The sequence below is a fragment of the Apiospora hydei genome, assembly GCF_038363865.1.
Source record: "Apiospora hydei strain CBS 114990 chromosome Unknown utg000005l_segment0_segment0, whole genome shotgun sequence".
Taxonomy (NCBI): domain Eukaryota; kingdom Fungi; phylum Ascomycota; class Sordariomycetes; order Amphisphaeriales; family Apiosporaceae; genus Apiospora; species Apiospora hydei.
In genome coordinates, this window is record NW_027117364.1 from 2,944,467 (window position 1) to 2,966,331 (window position 21,865).

General features: G+C 52.2%; 8 protein-coding genes across 8 annotated transcripts; 3 read left to right on the forward strand and 5 right to left on the reverse strand.

Moving 5' to 3' along the window:
• Nucleotides 1-631: 631 nt before the first annotated feature.
• On the forward strand, nucleotides 632-1,027 carry PG997_006366 (uncharacterized protein; the record flags this gene model as incomplete). The annotated part of the gene is made up of 1 exon (XM_066810681.1): nucleotides 632-1,027. One exon carries the CDS (start codon nucleotides 632-634, stop codon nucleotides 1,025-1,027), a length of 396 nt encoding a protein of 131 aa, XP_066669604.1.
• A 1,005-nt stretch (nucleotides 1,028-2,032) lies between these two features.
• PG997_006367 (Protein MLP1-like protein) lies at nucleotides 2,033-8,293 on the forward strand (the record flags this gene model as incomplete). Its single annotated transcript, XM_066810682.1, has 4 exons — nucleotides 2,033-2,324; nucleotides 2,438-3,344; nucleotides 3,421-7,805; nucleotides 7,860-8,293. 4 exons carry the CDS (start codon nucleotides 2,033-2,035, stop codon nucleotides 8,291-8,293), a joined length of 6,018 nt encoding a protein of 2,005 aa, XP_066669605.1.
• Nucleotides 8,294-9,164: 871 nt separating this feature from the next.
• PG997_006368 (uncharacterized protein) lies at nucleotides 9,165-9,437 on the reverse strand (the record flags this gene model as incomplete). Its single annotated transcript, XM_066810683.1, has 1 exon — nucleotides 9,165-9,437. One exon carries the CDS (start codon nucleotides 9,435-9,437, stop codon nucleotides 9,165-9,167), a length of 273 nt encoding a protein of 90 aa, XP_066669606.1.
• A 109-nt stretch (nucleotides 9,438-9,546) lies between these two features.
• On the reverse strand, nucleotides 9,547-10,858 carry PG997_006369 (uncharacterized protein; the record flags this gene model as incomplete). The annotated part of the gene is made up of 3 exons (XM_066810684.1): nucleotides 9,547-9,682; nucleotides 9,742-9,836; nucleotides 10,214-10,858. The coding sequence occupies 3 exons, from the start codon at nucleotides 10,856-10,858 to the stop codon at nucleotides 9,547-9,549; spliced, it is 876 nt and encodes a 291-aa protein (XP_066669607.1).
• Nucleotides 10,859-12,170: 1,312 nt separating this feature from the next.
• Nucleotides 12,171-13,808, forward strand: PG997_006370 (uncharacterized protein; the record flags this gene model as incomplete). The annotated part of the gene is made up of 1 exon (XM_066810685.1): nucleotides 12,171-13,808. One exon carries the CDS (start codon nucleotides 12,171-12,173, stop codon nucleotides 13,806-13,808), a length of 1,638 nt encoding a protein of 545 aa, XP_066669608.1.
• A 1,284-nt stretch (nucleotides 13,809-15,092) lies between these two features.
• Nucleotides 15,093-16,511, reverse strand: PG997_006371 (uncharacterized protein; the record flags this gene model as incomplete). The annotated part of the gene is made up of 2 exons (XM_066810686.1): nucleotides 15,093-16,257; nucleotides 16,459-16,511. The coding sequence occupies 2 exons, from the start codon at nucleotides 16,509-16,511 to the stop codon at nucleotides 15,093-15,095; spliced, it is 1,218 nt and encodes a 405-aa protein (XP_066669609.1).
• Nucleotides 16,512-17,566: 1,055 nt separating this feature from the next.
• On the reverse strand, nucleotides 17,567-18,571 carry PG997_006372 (uncharacterized protein; the record flags this gene model as incomplete). Its single annotated transcript, XM_066810687.1, has 1 exon — nucleotides 17,567-18,571. The coding sequence occupies one exon, from the start codon at nucleotides 18,569-18,571 to the stop codon at nucleotides 17,567-17,569; it is 1,005 nt and encodes a 334-aa protein (XP_066669610.1).
• A 1,579-nt stretch (nucleotides 18,572-20,150) lies between these two features.
• On the reverse strand, nucleotides 20,151-20,966 carry PG997_006373 (uncharacterized protein; the record flags this gene model as incomplete). The annotated part of the gene is made up of 1 exon (XM_066810688.1): nucleotides 20,151-20,966. One exon carries the CDS (start codon nucleotides 20,964-20,966, stop codon nucleotides 20,151-20,153), a length of 816 nt encoding a protein of 271 aa, XP_066669611.1.
• Between the last annotated feature and the right edge of the window lie 899 nt (nucleotides 20,967-21,865).

Here is a 21,865-nt window from a genome sequence, read left to right on the forward strand (position 1 = left end):
GGATGTGGTCAACTGCGCTTTATCCAGGAACGCGCCGGCCTGCCAAGACTTTAAGCGTAGCGTGTTGTGGCATTAGAGTTCGGGAACGGGTTAGTCGTTGTGAGCATGGTCTGGACACCACGATGTTCAGTTATACCAACAGTGGGAGATTGTAGGGGACTCTAGAGCTAATTGCGATGGCGGCGCGTCGAGGACTCGAGGCGGCATCGCTTGAAATGCAGCCCGCAGGGATCTTGGGTGCAAAAACATGCATCATTACTTTTCGAAGAAGAAAAGAACCAGAGGTGACAGCATCTTCAAGCAAAACCCGTCTTTTCGTCGCATCTTTTGGGATGGGATGCTCCAATTGTCAAGACCGTGAACGACAGCGGAAGGATTCCGGACCACAAGTATAATGCATAGAGCTATGACCCATAGTTGTCTAACCACTTCCTCAATTTTGACTTGGTCGTCTTACGCTCCGGGAACACTACTTACCTATTCTCGAGGGAGGGTATACCCTTGGTTTTAGAGACTGGATGACCCATCATTCGAATCCCCTAAATTGTTCTTTTCTTTTTCTACGGACTTGAAAAAGACCTCATACGTGAGACACCAATCCGACCCAAGTACCTACAAGCGACTCTCAGGCATGGCACCGTCTTCGTGGTCCAAGCCGGCCTACCTCTGGCACGCCATCATCGAGACTCCAGCAGCACTCAGTTTCATCTTGAGCCCGAAGAAACAGTTGCCCGATTGTTCACCAGCAGCAGAGCTGATCCTGAGGCAATATGGTGGTCTGTTGCTTTCCAGCGTGCTCTTGTCTGTCGTGATGCTGGTGTCTCCGCGGGGTGCTCGTCGATATAATGGTCTCTTTGCTGCGGCTCTCGGAAGTTACCATCTCTGGCCCGCCTATCGCGCTTACATGCGTCTCACGTCTGACGTGGAGGGAGACATTGCCGCTCCGTCGATTCTGGGCGGCCCAGCCGTGCATATAACGGCGCATCTGGTTGCGCTCGCATTGTTCTCGGTGGCAGCTATCTGTTGATGCGAGGTGCGCAGGCTTGGCGCCACGAGATGGCCGTAGGACTCGGTCAAATTCAATTGCGGATTGAGAAACATGATAGAGAGACGTGTGCATTAGAGAGCTCCTTCGTTGACCACTCTGTCAACGGGATTGAATACAATGTTATCCAGTAATAACATCACATAGGAATCTACCAGCTAGATATGTATCTTATTTGATAAATTTGGCCAATGTTACGTCCCTAGAAACCCCCGATTTGTTCCTTTGGTTAAAAACAACTCATCTCTTGGCCAACATTTCGAAGGATCTCTCATCCAATATCCCTAAGGTAATAATTCCAGTGTCAAGTGTGATGGTTCGGTAAGGAAGGAGTGAAAGTGACGTCTAGGCTGAAAATTGGGGAGGCTGGGATTGATTCAATGATGGATGGTTTAAAGTGGGCCTGGAGAACCAGCAACCAGCAACCAGCACATCACTCCAGGCGCTAGTTGGTTTAGGTTAGCGCAAGCAAGCTGGCCGTCAGTACTTACCTAGGTACTTAGCAGTCTGTACCTGTTCTGGAAGCTACAACATTGAACAGCCTTGCCTTGCCGTTACAGCAGCAGCAGTTCCCAGTCGCGCCTTCCCTTCCGGAAACAGAGCATCGAGTTGGAGCTCTAGCCAACCGTCAAAGGAAATTCTCATCTCTTTCGACTTTTGGCGACCTGCCATTTCCTTCGCATCCCACCACCTTTCAGTCGGCCAACCTCGATCCAGCCGTTTGTTCTGGTCGGCAGGTTTTTACGCGACTGCCATTCCTTTTACCCGGCTCTTTTCTTTTTGTTCTCGCGTGTCGCCGATTCTACGCCAGGGATAGCAAACCTTTTTGTTTGCACTGCCGTGGGGTCTGCCACTCTTCCATCGCGACAAATCATTCCACGTTTCCATCACACATCCCCCAGTGGCATTTACTCGACCCGACCTTGTCACTCGATTTTCCGCATCGACTGCCCATGACACCAAGCTCGGCTGCTCGACATCGATAAGATGGCCGCCGCCGACGTCGATATCGGCTACCTGGCGGCCCATCTGGGCACGCCAGAAGACACTCTGATCTCCGTCACCACCAATCCGACCGCTGACCTCGTCAACGCCGTTTTGGCTGCTGTCATGACAAAGGCTCACGAATATGATGGCTTGTATTCCCAGAAGCTACAGCTGGAAGTGGAGCTTGAGACGAACGTGCGAGGTGCCGAAGCCCAGCGCGATCGCAGCAACGAAACTGCCAAGAAAGCGCTGAAGGATGTTGAGGAGATGCGCGAAAAACTCAAGCAGGAGGGTAAGCTACATATTACACACAGAGTCAAACTGCTCGCATGTTCGCATTTGGACCTCTACGTCCCATCGAACTTTTATTTCACCGCCGATGTGGAACTAACTGTGTTTTTCCAGAAACGACCCGGCAGAGCCTGGAGAACGAAATCCAATCTGTAAAGTCATCGAACAGCACTTCAGCCGCTGAAGTCGAGACGTTGCGCGCCCGCATAAGCTCCCTTGAGCTCTCGAACCGTGATACTCTTGCCATTATCGAAACCAAGACCAAGGCAAACGACAGTCTGTCTGAGGAGCTTCAGGCACAACACCAGAAGAATTTGAAGCTTGCGCAAGAGGTTGCGACCTTGCAACAGTCCATCCAATCAGCCCAAGCTGCCGCTACTACCGTCAAATTCAGGGAACAGTCACTCCAACAGCAGCTGGCAATGGCGCAAAGCAGTGCCGACTTCTACGAGACCGAGACAAAGAAGAAGCAGGAAGAAGCACTCAAGTACCGAAAGGAGAAGGGTGCACGCTTGAGCGAACTTCAGAATAAGGTCAACGACTTGACGGGCGAACTCGATGCCAAGACACGTACCGAGCAGCAACTCCGAAAACATCTAGAGCAGGCTCAGAACAAGACCGAGGAGGTTCTCTCCACCTTGCAGCGTGAGAGAGAAGCATTTGCGCGCAAGGAACAGAGCTACAATCAAGATCTTGAATCCCGAGAACGACTTGTACAGTTGAAGGATGAGCTTCTCCAGAGCCAGAAGAAACGATTGTTGGAGGTGGAGTCAAGAGTTGACATGGTCAAGAAGGAGGGCGAAGATGCCGTCAGGAATGCTCATGCGCAGTTGGCGCAGGCTCAGCAGAACTACGACCAAGCTACCTCGGAGTTGGAAACTCTGCAAGCTGAGATTGCACGACTTCAAGAGTCTGCGCGAGTAGCCACGTCTCCTCCGCCCCCCCGGCTCGGCACCCCAGACCCCTCGACCTACGAACGGCTCCATGTTCGGACGTCCCAGCTCGCCATTTGGAACGCCTGGTTCTACCAGAAAATCCGCGACTTCGGCCACACAAGCGATTTCCGAAAATGCCACCCTGAGGAATCAACTGTCAAGTGTGCGACTCGAGAACCAAAAGCTGCGCGAAGAGATTGACGATATGATGAGTCAACTGGAGGCTAAGATTCCTGAGATGGATGAACTGTCTTCTGAGAATATTCGTCTGCAAAAGGAGATCCAAAATATGTCCCACCTGTCCGACGAAAGCTTCAAGGAGCGAGATGTCGCGAAGAAGTCAGCCAAGAAAGCCGAGGTTGCCTTGTCCAACACTCAGGTCGAGGCAAACATTCTACGCAGTCAGCTGAGGGACCTCAGTGCCCAATTGCAGATGATGATCTTCAACTTGGAGCATCGCGACCAGGAATTGACCCTCGATGAGACACTGCAACTCCAACGTATCAGCCGCGCCGATGGATTCACAAATGACGAGATGTCTGATGTTGATACGCTAGTCACCGAGCGCTTGGTTGTATTCCGTGACGTGAAGGATCTGCAAGAGAAGAACCAGGAGCTTCTCAAGATCATCCACCAGCTGTCCGAGGAGATGAAGAACGATGCGGAGGCTTCGGAAAAGCAGCAGGCCATTGAGGATCGCAACGAGAATATGAGGTTGAAGGAACAGATCAAGGAGTTTGAAGACCGCCTTAGGACTTTTGCTGCCAGAACCAAGAGCATCATGTCGGAGCGAGATATGTTCCGTCGTATGGTTGAGGAGCGCGTATCAGCCGAGGAGATGTCTTCTGCTTTGGGTAGAGACAGCAACGTGTTGGCGAGCATTGAACAGAATTCCGTCGCCGGCGAAGATACCTCTGATTACACCACTCTGCTCAGAGACCTTCAACAAAACTTCGATGCTTATCGCAATGAGCAGAAAACGGACCGAGAAACGTTGAACAGGCAACTCAACGAGCTCTCTACCATCAAGAACAATCTACAGCTTGAGATTGCCAAGACCAATAGCCAGCTTTCTCTCTCCCAGGAACGGTTCAACATGCTACAAAGCAATTTCGAGTCAGCCCAGAGCGAGAACAAGGAATTGCAGAAGAGGATTCAGACTCAAAGTGAGTCGGCCGCCCGGCAGGATACACGGACTCAGCAAGCCATCGAGGAGCTGGTTGAAACCAAGGGCCAACTGGAAAGCACTCGTAAGGAGATTGCAAACCTACGGATGGAGAAGAACATGTATCAAGAGATGGAAAAGCGACTCACCAAGACCAACGAAGGCCTCAACGAAGAGAAGACACGCCTCAATGCCTTACTTGCAACACACGAAAACCTCAGGAATGAGCGCGACATAAGCGAGTCGGAACTCAAGCGTCGCTCCCAGTCCGAGATCGAAGCTCTGCAGGCTGAACTAAGCTCTGTCAGAAAGAAGTTGAACGACGAGCAGGAGGAGAACAGGAAGCTACAACAGCGCAAAGAATACGACACGCAGCAACTCCAGAAGCGCATCGATGAGCTTTCTGCGAACCTCAGCAAGATCCGTGAAGAGCTTGTTGCCACCAAGACCATGAAAGACAACCTTCAGGTGCGCAACGATGAGTTGACCATCCAGCTGAACAGTGCCGCCGAGAAGGCCGAGCGACTTCAACCTCGTCCCACCCCCAGACCAGGTACTGCCGTTGCCGGTATGGACCAGACCGGTGGTCTAGACGCAGATGAGCGCATCCAGGAACTTATCCATGAGGCTGCTGACCTCAAACGCGACCTTGAGTTGACCAAATCTCAGTTGGAGAACGCCAGAACCCAGAATGATGAATACAGGGAACTCACTGAAGCTATTGAGGAGGATCTACGGACCATAACGAGCAGCCAGGACGAATACGCTGCGAATATGGATGCACAGCTGGCCGCGAAGGATGGATCCATCAAGGAGCTCCAGCAACGTGTAGAGGAGATCTCCGCTGAACTTGCTAGATCCAACAACGAGTTATCCACTCTTCGCGACTCACAGAACGAAGTGGCTCAACGCTTCCAAGACGAGAAAGCTATCTTGGATGAAGAGATCAAGCGCCTTAAGGATCAGGAGGTCAACTACAGCGAGACTGCCCGTTATCACCAAGAGGATCTGCGAACTCAGGCGGAGATTGCCAGCAACGCTCAACATGCTTATGAGAATGAAGTCACCAAGCATGGAGAAACAGCCAAGTCTCTATCTACGACACGTGAGCAGTACAACCAGCTCAAGACCGAAGTAGCCACTCTGAGAGTCGAAGCAGAGTCGGCTCGCGCAACTCTTTTGCAGAATGAGAGCTCCTGGGAGGATCGTCGCAAGAGGATGGAGCAGGAGCTTTCCGAACTGCGAACTAGACATGAAGGCGCGGATGCACAGAACAAACTTCTGCATCAGCAGCTTGACAGTGTTTCGTCTCAGGTTGCGGCATTGCAACAAAATCGTGCAGCTATGGGCGACTCGCTGGAGGCCATGGATGCGCAGCCGTCTTCAACCTCCGAGAGTCAACTACGCGAGCTTGCCGGCTATCTTCGCCGTGAGAAGGATATCCTTGAGGTTCAATACGATCTCAAGCTGAGCGAGGCCAAGCGTCTGCAAGAACAGCTGGACTACACCCAGTCGCAGCTTGATGAGACTCGCTTGAAGCTTGATCAAGAGCGACATGCCAACTCTGATAGCCAACGCGCGTCCATGTCCCACAAAGACCTAATGAACAAGCTTGAAGAGCTTAACGTCTACCGGGAAAGCAATGCCGTCCTAAGGGAACAAACCCGCAAGGCTGAGGAACAGCTCTCAACGAAGTCGACAGTGATTGCTGAATTGGAATCCAAGATCCAGCCGCTGGAAGCAATGATTGAGGAATTGCAAAGCCAGCAGGCCTTCAAGGAAGCTGAGGTCAAACAACTCCACGAAGACCGCGACCGATGGCAGAAGCGAACTGAAGATATCTTGGCCAAACATGGGCGTACCGATCCTGCGGAAGTCGAGGAACTCAAACAGTCTGTCGCCGCTTTGGAAACAGAAAAGACTTCGCTGCAAGAAGCCGAATCCAAACTCAAGGAGAGAGTGCAGGAGCTGGAGAAGGAGGTGGAGGAAAACGAAACCAAGCTCAGAGATAGGCTGGCACAGCAGAAAGAGAGCTTCACAAACCAGTTCAAGCAGAGGCTAAGCCAGGCGAGGCAGGCACAGACCGATGCAGTCAATGAGAAGACTGCGATCATGTCCGAACGAGACAACCTTCAGAACCAGCTCCAGGATGCCAACACACAGCTGGCATCGACACGGGAAGAGCTGGAATCTGAAAAGAAGGAATGCCTAGCTGCCGCAGAGCAGATCAAGAGCTTCCAGGCGCAAGTACACTCGCTGCAGGAAGAGGCATCGCGAAGCAAGGATCCGGCACCACCAGCTGCCAATGACGCACCTCCGGCTGTAGAAGAGGGCGTTGCTGCAAGCACCGCGAACGCGTCGGAACTTGAGAAGCAACTCGCTGAAGCCAGGTCTGAGCTTGAGAACGTTAGCACCCAGAAAGCTTCCATCGAGCAAGAGCTTGAAACCCTCCGCAGCCAGCTCGAGGCTACTATTTCCGAGAGAGACCAGGCGTTGGCTCAAGCTCAAGCTGGTACATCCGATGCTGATGTCAACATGGAGAACGGTACTACACCTTTTGTTCCTCTGACTGACGCTGAGCGGCAAGCACTCGAGAAGAAGATTGCAGATGCGGAAGCAAAGGCAGCTGAGCTCGAGGCCAAGGCTCGCGAACTGGAAGAGAACGAGCAGGCCCGACTTCACCAGCGCAGTGAGAAGATGAAGTCTCAGTTGAACGCCAAGCTGAAGGAGAAGGCCGCTCAGATGGACGCAGAAAGGGAAGAGTTCAAGCAGGAGAAAGACAAGCTGCAGGAGCAATTCAAGTTGCAACTGGAACAGGAAAGAAAGATCTGGGAGGTTGAGCAAGGTTCGGCTCCAGCTGATACAAAGTCGCCTGCAACACCATCGAAGGCGCCTGTGCCAAGCACTCCCAGCGGAACGCCGGCGATACCCACCAACCTCGAGAACGAAGCAGAAGTTAGGGATTTCATTGCGAAGAACCCGACAGTGAAGTCCATCTTGGCGAACAACATCAAGTCGAAGATCGCCCAGGAGACGAAGAAGTTGAAGGATGAATGCGAGCAGTTGCACGTGTCCAAGGCCGAAGTTGACGCTAAGATTGCCCAGGCCAGGGAACAAGCACAGAAGCTGATGCAGTCGAAGACCACTTTACAAGTGAATATGGCTGACAACAAAGCTCGGGCTGCCACCGCCAAGCTGTCCGTGGTGGAGACAGCCGCCAAGGAGACACCTCAACGCCCAGTCGTCGAGGTCTGGAATATTGCCAAGGATACAAAGGCACCTCCGCCTGCGCCTAAGCTTCCGACACCGGGCACTGCAGCCCCTGCAGCCTCTGCAGCCTCTGCAGCATCGACGTTGCCATCGGCACCAAAGGCTCCATCAGGTAAGTCGAGAGCTCAATCAGGAAGTTTCTCGATATTTACTAACATGAATACAGCACCTGAATCAGCCCCCAATGGTGCGCCATCTCAGGCCGCTAAGCCTGCTGCTGCTGGTTCATCTTTGCCGAAACTTGCTCCGGCCCCCGTTAACCCCTTCGCGCCTGCGAACGCGTCTAACCCCAGCACCACGCAGCCGCAACCATCTTCCTTGCCGCAGCCCCCGCCAGCACAACCGAAGAGCAACATCCCCGCTCCCGGCGTTCAAACTAGGAGTGGGCTCCGACAGCCGAGCGGACCCTACCAAGTACCTCGGGGCGGCGGCGCTGCTAGAGGCGGCCGCGGTGGAGCCCGTGGTGGAATGCAGGGTAGAGCAAGCTTGAATGCTGCTGCCGGCGATTTCCAGCCTGGTAACAAGAGGCCTCGTGGAGAGTCGGACGCAGCCGCTGCGGGTGCCAAGCGGCAGAGGGGTGGCGGACCTGCCGGTCAATAGAGCTCCCGGCCTCGTGGCCACTCACATGCCAGCTCGTTCGCTAATAGACTGAGACGTAATTCGAGAGGCCAGTAGGGGAGACTGGGACTGGCTTTGGAGGGGAGGGGGGAGGAAATGTATACACTATTATGTACCATGACGGTTGACAAGGAAGAAAAATTCTCGGGTTGATTTACTTGTTTCTGTTGAGAAATGAAGAAGGCGGTCAAGTCTAATTAAGAATGGCGAGCAAGCACGAAGCTTGCCATGTGCGATATGGTGTTCAGGTTGATATTTGCTTGCATGCAGCACTCACTGCGGTAGAAGTGTTGACAAAAATAAAAGGTTCCTTTGTTGTACAGTCTAATCCCTGAGCTTTTGACACTTGCTTTGATGTCCGTTTACCTGCCTTCCCTGTCTTCTAGTAATTTAGCCGCATTGCCTTGGTGTTGCTGCTACTGGTCAGGACTATCCAGGTCATCTTGGCAGCATCCGCCATGCCGCTGCTCGTCTCCAGGTCGCCCCCTCATCGGTGTATGCTCAAATCCGTGATATAGCGCCGCCAGAAGCGATCCCATTCACAATTGGACTTTGTTGCATGTTACGATCACCGCCAACAGAAACGCCAACCCGAGGATTTGTGCGATAATGGGCAGAGCTAGCGGCACCCAGCAAACTACCATGACAGTTTCGTAGGTGATGAGTATCCCGGTGGCAGCCTCGCCTGTCTTGGTGATGTATATATGATTCAGTGTGGTGGCTGTAAACTCCATGACCCGCAAGACGGAGAGTTCGGGCGCGTTCCATAATGTCCTTGACCCGCCTCCATAGCGACCACAAGGCAGTCAAACCTGACATTCTTCGGGTCGGCAACCTTTTCAACCTAGACAAATCACTCGAGTGTCTCGATCAAGGGCCTGGTGCAATTCCCCGTATAACACCGAGCGCACCTCGTATAGATAGAGGCGGCGTGCCAGATAGCGCCGTTCCTGACCAAGGCTGGATCTTCTTCGACCTTCCGGCTCATGGTGTTGAAGAAGAAGTCCGGTATGGTCATGATTGGAAAGTTCGCGTCCGCTGCGGAGGAGGCTAGGGTTGGTGCCGACGATAGGTCAATGACCTGCTGCACAAGAGGGCCGCCGCCCAGGTTCAACAGCATGAACATCGCGCTCACCGTTGATAGAGACCACACCATTCCAGCAAAGAGTCAGTGTTCCGCGGCTCACCTTGTCAAGCAGCTCGGGATGGTCCAAGGGTCTTCACCGCTTCCCGAGTCAATCCCACTTGACCTGGTTGATGGCGGCAGGCACCGCATACATCGTCAAAGAGCTGGAGACGGTCGAGAGGGTGAGAATGATCGCGTCTAGGTTGACAGCGCCCGGAAAATCTGGTACTCGGTTGTTGCCAGCGCTACGTGTGAGCGATTCGTACTCACGAGGATAGGCAGCTCGAAATAGTTGCTTCCTTACTTGAACGTCTTGAACATAACACAGATCGCTACCAGACACGCGATTGAAGTCACCATGGCAACGAGCTCTGTGGCCCAGGTGTCACGAGTCCAGTACTATTTACAGTCTCAGTCAAGTATTATGAAGGAGAAGCTTTAAATTTATGTACTCTATAATACTTATTTGTATATTTTAATGTACAGTTTCTCTTTAATGTTATCCGAATATGTGCCCTTTGAACCCAATAATACTTTCCATGTACAGAAACGCCCCCTTTCGCCCCCTTCCACCCTTACATAGCAGGACTCGTACTAGCCCGCATGCCATCGTGTGGGCAAGGGCAATAGTGATCGCTTTTTGGGTCTACTCCAGAGCATTTACATGGGCAGTAGTGGTCCAGCCGGCGTATCACGTCATGCGGGCAAGGGCAGTAGTGATCGTCCTCGCGTCTCAGCCCTTTATGAGGACAGGGGCAGTAATGATCGTTCAAAACCTCGGTTTTCCAATGAGTTCGGCCGCAATAATGCTCATCACATCTCGCGGTCTCGGTAGGATGTTGTGGGCAGTATCTCGCTGCGCCCAGGGGCCCGGGTCGGTTGCTGTCCCTGGTCATCTTCCAGAGCTCGAGGATACGATCGTCGCGGTTGTATACATGTTCTCGGGTACCTCTCTCCATAAACCCTGTCAGCATCCCTTTCCGGTTGGTTTTCACGTAGACGTGACCGTGCACAACTACCACGGTATCGCTCGTACCATAGTTCACGGTGATATGAGGGTCCTTTTCGACCAGCTCATACCCAATAAACTCGCCGTGTCTGTTATAAAGACGCAACCGGTTGCCGAACTCGTCGTACGAATAGCCAGTGGTATGGACATCAGACCTAATCCAGGCATGAGTTGCACCTACCTTGACTGCAATTGTCTGAACAATGTCCTCTATCGCCGCCTTCCGGGCCATCTCATACGGTGCCTTATACACCCATATGGCCCTGGGGCAAGCCAGCTGCCCACTGCCAACATACTCCATGGTCCTTTGTTGTTGCTGTAAGTCGAGTGACACAGACACGCCAGGGGGAAGAGTCATCCCAACATCCCACCCGTTGTCTTGTGTATCAGACATAGCAACGTACGGAGCCATGATAGCTAGTGAATCCTATTTGAATATTGAAAAGAGAGAGAGAGAAAAAGAAAAAGGGGTCGTTTTTCGAAATATGAGAAATGTATTTTCTGTTCCAGTTTGTATATAGTATGTCGGGTTTAGCTACATCTTGGAATATAGAGTATGTTACGGTCTTGTTATATACCCTTCCACTCTAGTATTATTTCTTTGTCTTATGCCATTATAACCGTTGGCTTCACCTTTCAATGCGCGTTTTTGTTCCTTGGACAAGAGCTTGCACTGTCATACCAAACCATAAGATGAAGCAACAATGAAGATAATGCGTAACAAACAGTTGATAACATTCTAGAATCATCAAAATACGTAGTAAAAGAATGTATGATTATACCATATTGATGTACATTTGGACCCCTGAGAGACACCTGTCGAGGGTATGTATGGACAAACAGCATCCTAACAATAATACAGTAAAGACATATCGAAAGCATTGGAGAGACTAAGTACAGAGAAGAGGACGTATCCAAACTCCGTTATAGGCAGGGGCTGGCTCCATCTACCCACTGGCCAATTCTCTTTGTCGTAATTTCGCCAGACCGCTGATCAATGGATTACAGAACAAAGGACTGGGGCTCCAGATAAGGACATTTTCTTTGTTCTTTTCTGTCTTTACCACCAGATAAGATTTTCTTGCTGAGATTCTTGACAGTGTTTGCATCTTCATTGACATAACATCAGAAAAGCACCAGAGCGGGAAACTGTCGCTTTCCTTTTGTTGTATGTGTGGTACCTCACCAAGACCTGCTTTAGGTGCTTGGAAGGCGACAACAGTTCGAAAAGTCCTACGTATCCTGGTTTTGATTCCTCCCCTTAGGTCGTATCCATCGCCCACGCACAGAACATGGATCGTCGGCGCTCCTCATCGCCGACAAGGGGCAGGCGTGAATTCCGTAGCCCTTGTCGCCGCAATGATTGTGAGGAGGACCGAGATCAAGCTAATCATGGTGATGATAGGGACCGAGAAGACCGACAGCCAAGAGATAGGCACAGGGTTAGGAGAGATCAAAACCAGGAACGTGAAGAGCGTGACCAGACACGCGCCTGGGGCGATGACCATTTTTGGATTTACGATGAGTTCGATTCATACGAAGATTACCTTCGGAGGCGTCGGAGACCACGCGTTGATCCGGGGCGCAATCCAAGCAGAGACAGGTGTTCGTCACCACCCCGTTCGGAGCTCGAACCGGAAGGGATAGTGTATGTGAAGGTCCCCGGTGAAGAGTTTGAGCACGAAGACAAGGAACGATATAGGCCTGGTGGGTTCCATCCCATCATGTTTGGCGACAGACTAGGCCAGCGCGGCAGGTATGAAGTTGCCAACAAACTCGGTTGGGGTTACCGATCAACCGTATGGTTGTGCAAAGATTCGGAAATCGATTCATGGAGGGCCGTAAAAGTCTTGCAAGCGGAAGATTCGACCGATGACAACACAGAGCTTAAGATCTTCAAGTTACTAGAGAACATCGACCGCGATGAGCTGGAGCTCAACCACATCGGATTACCGGAAAGCTATTTCTGGCAGGATGGGCCGAATGGGAAGCATCTGTGTTTCGTATCGAAACTCGTGGCATCCATGCTTTCCATTCCCCCGTCTGGCTATGGGCTCCATAGCCCTACGCTGCTGACCGACTTGTGTTTCCAGCTAGCTTTGGCAGTGAAGTATCTACACGATAAAGGCATATGCCACGGCGACATCAGGATTGAGAACATTGCAATGCGGCTAGATGATTCCGTCGAGAAACTAAGCCAACATGAGCTCGAACAACACATTGGAGGAGCCCTTGAGTTTTCGGAAGTTGAGAGGCTCTCCGGCCGGCCGGCCTATCCCCACGCCCCCGATTACACGATGCACAGCGCCCCGACTTTGCAGTTGGAATCACACTTCAGGACTGGGAAACTCGTTCTGATTGACTTTGGTCTATCCTATGAGACGTCCAAACTGCCCCCCGAGCAGATGTCATACCGATCCAATGCTGCCCCTGAGCTGCTATTCAGGCGTTCCCCGAGAGGGCCGGCAACTGATCTTTGGGCTCTGGCCTGTGTCATGTTACAGCTACGAACGTCCTGGCCTCTTGTCCGAGAGAACGCGGGGTGGAGATGGGTCTTGGAGGATATGGAGTGGCGTTGGGGGCCATTACCAGAAATATACAAGGAGGATGTATCAGACAAGCTGAAACTGCACGACAGTTACTCGGTCGACGCGAATCGCAAGACTCATTGGAGACCAGGAGATCCATTGTCGATACCTATAACGCTTGATATCTACCAAAAAACCAAAGATGATTGGTCCCACAGGATGTACACGATACAGGGCTACCTCAGTCGAGCGGAGCAGATGTTCAAACACCACCTGAAGGAGGGACGGGAGTTCACGTTTTATGATGGCTCTAGCGACTATTACAGCTCCGATGACGATAATGGTCCAGTCAAGAAGAAGCGGAAGACATCTAGATCTTCCGCTTCCCCGGCCGGCGAGGAAGCCACAGAGAGCTCCCGTGTTGCAGAGCCTACGAAGTCACTCAATGGTGCATTTATCTCCCCAGTAGCTGCAAAGACAGCCGGACTCTCTGAGAGCGAGGGGCACGAAATCAACAACGACTTGCAACGTGCCATAGAAAAGGGGCTACCCTACAAGAAGGGAAACTTTCCCGATTCTTCCAACCCGTGTATATGCGATTGGGACCGAGACCGTGGGCGCCGTATCGGCATCGGTGAGGCCTGCAAAGCCGAGCAGCATTGGAAGGGCGACCCCGAGCAACTAGTCGTGTGGCAGATGAGCAAAAACGAGCGGAGAGTGTTCGGAGACCTGCTCGAAGGCATCTTCAAATATGACCCCAAGGAGCGTCTGGCTGCAGATCAGGTCATCAATCACCGCTGGTTCAAGGGAAGAAGAGAGGCGCTTAAGGAGTAACACTTCTTGAGGGGGCATGTTGTGTCTACGAAATTTTAGAAAATAAAAAAAGGGAGGGGGCTCGCTATGATTAGTTTCTTCCTGGCGTTGACGTATTGAGACTGTCCAGTTTCCAGTTAGAAGGAACAAAAACGAGGGCAGCCAAATCGCTCAGATGGGTTGCGGATTAATACTATCACGATTTAATACAAGTCGGATAGCCAACATCCAACATTCTGAAAACACATTAAGACCAATACACCCTGACAAATGACTTGGATTGAGTACAAATGTATATTGGAATGCACAATATACGTAAGGATCATATGACTCCAACCGTTGGTTCTGATGATGTAGTCTTACGTGGCCCATTCCAGAGGAGTACATCGCCAAGGCTGTTGTTGGTGATTTCTCCTCATCCAACTGCCTGGATTCCTACGAATAGCACGTAGACTAGACACTTTTGTGACATTATTAAGCTGAAAATAATGTTGGTTGTGCAGAATTTGCAAGATGGCATATATTTATATCGACCACGGCCCACAGAGGTTAGAGTTCACAGCTTCCCCCTTTAAACTCCTAACCGCGAATATCTTACTACATCCTTACTGTATACGGTTATAAAATCAGGAACCACTCAAGTCGACTATATTTAGCTTGAATGTCCACAATAAACATGAAGCTCTCACTATTTACCATTATCGCCGCTTGGTTTGCTACGGCCTATTCCACGGCAATCCCTACGGGTCCCGTGCCTGGCCAACTCGTACGTCTAAGTTAATCAAGGCTTTGATTGCCCCTATTCCTCAGATATCTCTCATGCAATAGACAAGGATTTTAGCTTTGCTAACCTACCCTCAGGAGCCAATGGACCGTTGCATTCCTGATGGTGAGCCCTGTGGGCCGAATGCTTATTGTTGCGTCGCGGGACACACATGCATCGGCTGGCGCACGACTGGGTTCGGGAAATGTGCTACTTCGCAATGAATATTGCTCGGTTCTATCAGGGGAAATTTTCTTCTTGATGGTGGTGTTCCTTGATACGAAAAGCGCTGCAACACTACACTGTTTATTAGATATCGGCCCCTATTGTGTTTATCGATTGGACATTGCGTCTCCCAGACCCCCGAGTTGCGGATAGAGTCATAAAACACTTTGTGTCTCCGGTCACACAAATACTGAAGATTTCCGAGCATGTGCAGCCCATGAAAAAGACCAGAGTGTAACTTAACGGTTGTCAAACCCGATGCGTACTCAGCTAAACCACACGAAAACTAGCAGACTGAAATCACCACCGACTATCTTTTAACACTCCGCCGAAAGACCAGCAGGTTTGACTCGTAGCTTCTCATGTATCAGAGTATTTTTCTTCCGCCACCTCCTAGCGAGCGATTTCTCCTTCCTTCCCGTCTCGTAGGTACTACTCTGAGCACCAGTTGTCTCTTCCTCTGGATGCAATATGTCGTCCTTCTCGGTTTCATTCTTTGGCGAACCCTGACCACCTTCCTTCTCATCACCCATCTTGCATGTTTTGGCTGATACATCCGTATCACTCTTCTTTTCTGTCGAATTCATATCCAGTTGCCGGCCCCCTCGGCCCTCCTCCTCACATTTCTTGGCCACTGACCCCCTCTTGTCTTCCACGACATATAAACGGTCGTCGTCGTCCTCCTCCTCCTCCTCAGCTTCCTCCTCTTTCACTTCGCATGAACTAGCAACCGAGCCAATGCTTTCTCCCGTTGCATGCACGCTGTCCCCTTTCTGTTCCTCCACTTTGACATAGGTGACACGATCCGTGTCATCAGTAACCGTCTGGCGGATTTCCCTTCTGGCTAACGAAGCTGAATGATGCTCCCATAGATGACGAGCAGTCACCACCTTGCCCGCTTGCTTCACATATTGCCTCCACTCCAACTTCAAAGACCCGCTCCAGTCATATGGCACAACTTTGCTCATGAATCCTGCCCAGAGGCCCAACACCAGAATCGCCCTCTCGCGGCTGATTTCAAACCACTCTTGATGTTCCTTCCCTCCACATTTGGGACCCTTGCACGGCCTCTCTTTACGCCACTCTTTTATGAGCTCGCAGTGTGTAAGCGTCTCGACCCGTTGGGCATGTGGGACATCGTCCACCTGGAACAAGAGGTTCGGCTTGTAGCCACACTCAGCCCAATCGTCGAGACGGCCCTGGACGCCGCGTGCAGTCCAGCCGATCTTGACGTATCCGGGTGAAGAGGAGCGAGAAAAGATGTACAGAGAACCAGTCTCCACATCTCGATTCACGAGGCGGTCGCTAATCTTGTAAGAGACGGAATCCTTAGGGCCGGGATCTCTCATACGCGGACGGAATTCAGGCAATGGAAGACGGGGACCAGAACTAACTTGCACGCTGCTGGGCAAGCCCCTTTGCTGGAGGATTTCATTCTTCCATCTTGCGGTCAGGTGCGGGAGGATGTCGTCGTCCTCTATCCTGTCACAATGTCGAGCGTAGCCTTCATTGCAACAGAGGCAACAGATATATTCTTCGAACAACGGGCTGTCAGGTATCTCAGAGGAGAGTAGTGTGTTTATGCTGTGGCGAAGCTCGGTTGCGCGCTGAGGCTTGCTTGCATGGTATCTGCATCTGGCTCCTTTTTTCGTGAAATATATGCATAGGAAGTTTTCCGACGACGGGTTGTACTCATAGAAGGAAAAGAAAAATGAAACATCAAGTGAGGAACTCATGTTGTATGAGCTATATCAATTCAGTACCATTTTGGTCATCAACGATTGTGCTTGTGCTGTGTCTCTATGTTGAAGTTGAGGGTCCTTTTTACTGAAAGAGTAGAGAGTCGGGCAGCAGCACCACGTCGTGTCACTACTCAGAATCATTTGTCCCATGTGCACCACCAAGCAAGTGCCGACGTCTTTTCTAGTCCGAGCAGAGTTCACCTCAAGAGAGACATGTTTTACGTCATCCGAAGTAGCGCCCAGCGACTATTGATAGGTCCAGCAATATGCGAAGCATAACTATGCAGCTGGGATGGACCAAGGCCTGACGCTGCCTCAACCGCTCATGGCTGTTCATTGATAGGATCCAAGTTTCGAGGGACGATTGGTGTGGTGCCAGCTGTTTGGGTAACATTAATCAGCGTTGGGTGCCCAAAGGGAGGGTGGCACGACATTCGGGAACTCCATCGGCGACCATATATTTATTCCGTTGACGCATTATATATGAGCTGCAAGCCTGACATAAAACGTTCAGGCCGGTGATTTCTGCAATGCATAATTACGCTGTGTCTTGCCCGATACTTCCCAGCATCCAGAAATAGTGCCACTAGAAAAGGGGGGGGTGATTTAACTACAGGCATCAATAATACTTACCTCCCGTGAGCATGTGACCTATTCTTGGCGGAGACTTATGAAATGATAGCTTTGCCAATAAGCTGCAAGTTGTATTTGAAGTATTGGGTCTATTGGTGAAGCAAGTACGTGGGGATGAGCATCCAAGTCCGGTATTTTGTGGCCCGCGAAGTTTAATGAGTCTCCGATGCAAGCTTTCACCACACCACATATCACGGGTTTCATATGACCATGGTACTTCAATGCTGCAAATTAGATACCAGATGATGTAAACCTAAGTTGCTTGCTGATTTGAAAATATCTCCACGCTAGCTCCATGCCTGAGGTCCTGGAACAAAATTGTGATTAGAAGCTATAAATATAGCGAGCCCTTGAATGGGGTTTCCCCTGTTATGTACGCTGACGTGATATCTTGGTAGAAGTGAGCTGAGAGACAATCAGATGGAAACAGGCGTTGGCGACACCAAAGACTGCGACGAGGAGTGTGTCGTCGACGCAAGACTGGAAACCCATGCTACCTCCTTCCCCTTGCCCTTCGGCTCTTTCCCCTGTGGGGCCAGGAACGGTAGCTCCTGAGGCTTACCCCAGATGGTGCATGGCAGGAACCGCCACGAGCCGGCATGTGCAGGCGACAAGCGGTCAGCGACGACGTGCACGGCGAGGACGGGCAGGCGCGGCCAGTCGTTGCCGCCCTCGAACGTGGTGTCGCGCAGGCGCACCAGCATGGGCAGCACGAGGGGCCGGTCGGCGGCGGCCGCCGCCTCGGCGTCGAGGGCGCGCCAAGCGTTGAGGAGTGCGACGGCACGGGCCTCGGCAGCTGGCGAGCCGGGCTCACCACACAGCGACACCATGCCGATCGACTTGATGATCTGCGCGAAGGCGTGGGCGTGCAGCCCCGGCGCCAGGTCCTCGAGGATCCCCAGCAGCACGGTGGGGTCGTACCTCTGAGGCTGCGCTTGAGTCTCCGCGGCGTAGTTGATCAGGGTCTCCAGGACGGAGATGAACGACATGTCCTCCTCAGATTGGGACGGCGACGGGCCAGTGAGGGCGCCGGGCCGGCCGAAGACGGCCTCGTACTTGGGGTAGACGCGGGAGTAGAGGGTGTTGTGATGCCGGGCGATCCAGCAGCCCAGGCAGTGCGCGAGGAAGAGCAAGTCGGATACATCTTCGGCAGCTGTTACGAAGGGAGCCTGGAGGAAGATGGAGTTGATACCACGGAACATGGCATTGTAGGTATGAGCTGCCTCGTTGGCGATGTGGATGGCGGGGTGGCCGGCGCTATGCGTTCTCCCAGGGGTCTCGAAGAGGGGCCATGGCTCGTCTGCCCAAGGCCCACGGGCAATGGAAGACTGGCTCCTGGACGAGAGAGAAGATGGTGTCTTAGGCGAGAGGCAGCCGGATGAACCGGAAACCGACACCGACTCAGTTCTCGAAGGGGCCATTGTCAGGTAAGGTGCTTCTGCGACTGTAGGAACGAGACACCGGGGAAGAATCGAGTAAACATCATGTCGATCACTCAATGGAAATGATGCAGGCCCTTCCTTATCAAGGGAAACTGCGCCTCGGCTTCTCTCAAGCGAGCACGAGTAGTTTCTTCTCGTGCCCGTGCCCATGCCCACTCCGGGGCGATATCCTATGCGAGGCCCGCCTGGGCACAGGTGGTAAGGGTTGCAATCATAGCATAGCGAAAGGAGAGAGGCTGACTGTATGCGGCCTTGGCAAGTGCTGCTGCATCGAATAGTCTCAATTCTCTGGCCGGTCAGCGACTGTGGTGGGAGTATCAGGCAGGGGGGCTATCAGCTTACCGAGATGCAACCGTTGATCACATCCACCCCTTCCACCCAGCCATCAGAACGAGATCAATGAAGACTCGACACTGTGCTGACCTGTCACAAGCCACGACGGGCCTGCAGATATGCATGCTTTTGGCACACGTTGAAGGGTAGATCCACGGAACAAAGATGAGTTCGAGGTATAATGGCCGGCGGCAGTGGATGATGGGGGACTAGCGGCGGGCGCTGGCGGGATCAACGACAGTGCCTGGCCCTAAAATGGCCCAATCGTTCGGGCGATTTCTGGCGCTGAGGCACCGCTTGGCAGCACCACGCTTAAGCTTTCACGAAAACCGCATTCAGGCACGTACGTTCCCATGCATGCATGTAGTCAGCCGGTGAATTTCTGTTGATCATAAATCTAGCTAGTAGCTTACAACGGGTGGTGTTCATAATTGATGAGTCTTCTTGGGCATTACTAAGGAGGGAGGCACGATAACTCCCGTTAAGAAAAGGAAGGCAGGGAAGAAAAAAAGCAAAACATTGCGGCCCCTCAAACCCCCAAACCCCCTATCAGCTAGCAAGGATTAGTAGTGCATGGGGGCACCGGCGAATCAGCAACCACTCGAGCTGTAAATAGAACCAGCCTAGACCTCAAATCTTCAATTGCAGCAGCACTTGTACATGTATTGATTCTTGCGTCGGTCAAACCCCAGTACGGATTTCAGCCCAGGCAATTTTATCCACGCGAGCATGCGGCACGATTCTCTTTCCATCCTTGAAGTGCTTCTTGAAAAGGAAGGTTGCGAGAAAGGAAGAAAAAGAAAACGATAATCAGCATACTCGAAGCGTCACCGGGTCCCATTTCATTCCCGAGATTGTAAGATACATTGAGCGTGGCAACGTCAGGCCGATAACATTAATGCGTCAAATTATGGATAATTATATCCATACATCTATGTACTCACTGGATCTGACAAGGTGCTTGATGGGATGCAACGTCCCTGTCAATCAAACATTTACCCGCTGACACAAGACTTACCTATCGGGGCACCCAAAGTAGCCTTATTCCAGGACCCCGACCTAACTTCCCCCAATCTCTCGGCTTGAGCGACACCCTTACCTATTTCTTCTCTTGTCTTTCAAAAGAAACCAGTTCGAAATAACACTTTTACTTGCGGTACATTATGTACTTACCTCCACTTTGGCCAATAAACATGCCATCCTCGACGCGAGGAGCACTACTTACTTAGTGCGGCGGCGTAGCAGCCCACAGGTACTCGTTCCGGATGAAGCCCTCCGCGGCCCGCACGTCCGCCGACGTCGTCGCCATGCGGTCCATGAGCGCGAAGCCGCCCGCGAGCCCGCGCCGCCGCAGCTCCGCGACCGCGCGGGCGTCCTCCTCGCGGGCCGTCTGGAGCTCGACCAAGCGGTCGAACATCCAGACCGACCAGCCGAGGTACATGTCCCTGTCCCGCCGGAAGACGGGCCGCCAGCTCTCCCCGAACGTGACGTATTCGAGATCACGCCACTTGGGGGCTTCGGGCAGCTTGGGCAGGGAAGGTCCCTGCTTCTGCTGCTGCTGATGCGGGTTCGCCGCCAGAGCCGTCGGCAGACCCACAACCGTGCCGCTGCCGTTGTCGCCTAGGCGATCCACGACCCGGGCCCACTGGTTCCAGATCAGCTTCTGGACGTTCAGCGGGGCGTGCCGGTGCTCCAGCAGGAAATCGGCGCACTCCTCGGGCTCGGCCAAGTCCTCGACCGCGTCGACGTTGATGGGGAGCGGCCGCACCGCTTGACGGCGTACTGGCACACGCAGCAGCTGTGGTACTCGCAGGGGCGCAGCTGCTTCTCCCCCCGCCTCCTCCGTATCCTCGCCGGCGGCTTCCATGCGGAGCCCGATGTGCGCCAGCGACTGGGCGACGTTAATGTCGCAGGTGTGCTTTGTCGTGCGGTACGGGTGCACATATAGCGGGGCAGCCTGACCGTCGTCGACCTGCGTTGATAGCGTGATGGCTGTGCGCACATCGTGGTGCATGTGGTGAATTATAGTCCTTCGACACATCTTGGGATGATGTTTGGTCAAAAGTTTCGATGTGGTCTGCAGTTCCTCTCTTGCGCAGAACTAATCTAGGGGTAGTCAAGATGCTCGCAGTACTATAGTATAGTATGTAGGTATGCTTACTATAGTGCGTTTGAGCTCTGCCGTTCCTAGATAGATGTGTGTTTGTGTCGATGACAGTAGTTTCTGGGTCTCTGGTGTCCAGAAGAGCGAAGTATCAAACCTCCAGTAACACAGATTTGACAGCCGAGTCCAGATATATACAAAATCCTTTCAAAGGGTAGCCCTAACTCAACCAGAAAAGAATCAATGCCAGCTGTCTCGAAACATGTATACACTTCTGGATCTGACTTGTCACTGTTGAACAACAGGCATTGGCGCCTGTCTCATATTTGTATACGCAGTTTTGGACATTGGCCAGGGTTCATCAAACAATGGGCTTTGACGGGTGCTTCTGAATATACTAATTTCACTACCGGGTAGTAACAATGCAGCAAGGATGCTTGTCTTCTTTGTTGCCGACGCCATTCCAAACAAACGTTCGTACGAACCCTTCATCTTGTCCCTCTGGTCAAAGTATACAGGCAAACAAATCCCATTGTTACCCCTTTATTGCCCCCGGCAAGCCATTTTGAGACACAAGGACCTGCTTTGTATCCCAGGTAAACGGGAGTCTATAACGTAGCGTCGGTCCAAGCCCTGCTACTGCAGGTGCCATCTACGTGTCAAGTTGGCCATCATAGACCTGCCCCAGAAGTTTAACCCCCTGGATGCTCGCGGATGGAACGATTATTACTGACGCCCTGAATCACCCGTTACCCCTATGAGTATACATCGTGTATTGTGCATACTCTACTTACGTCTGAACCGTTGCCCCCAGTCTTCCTGCTGGCTGGTTCTCC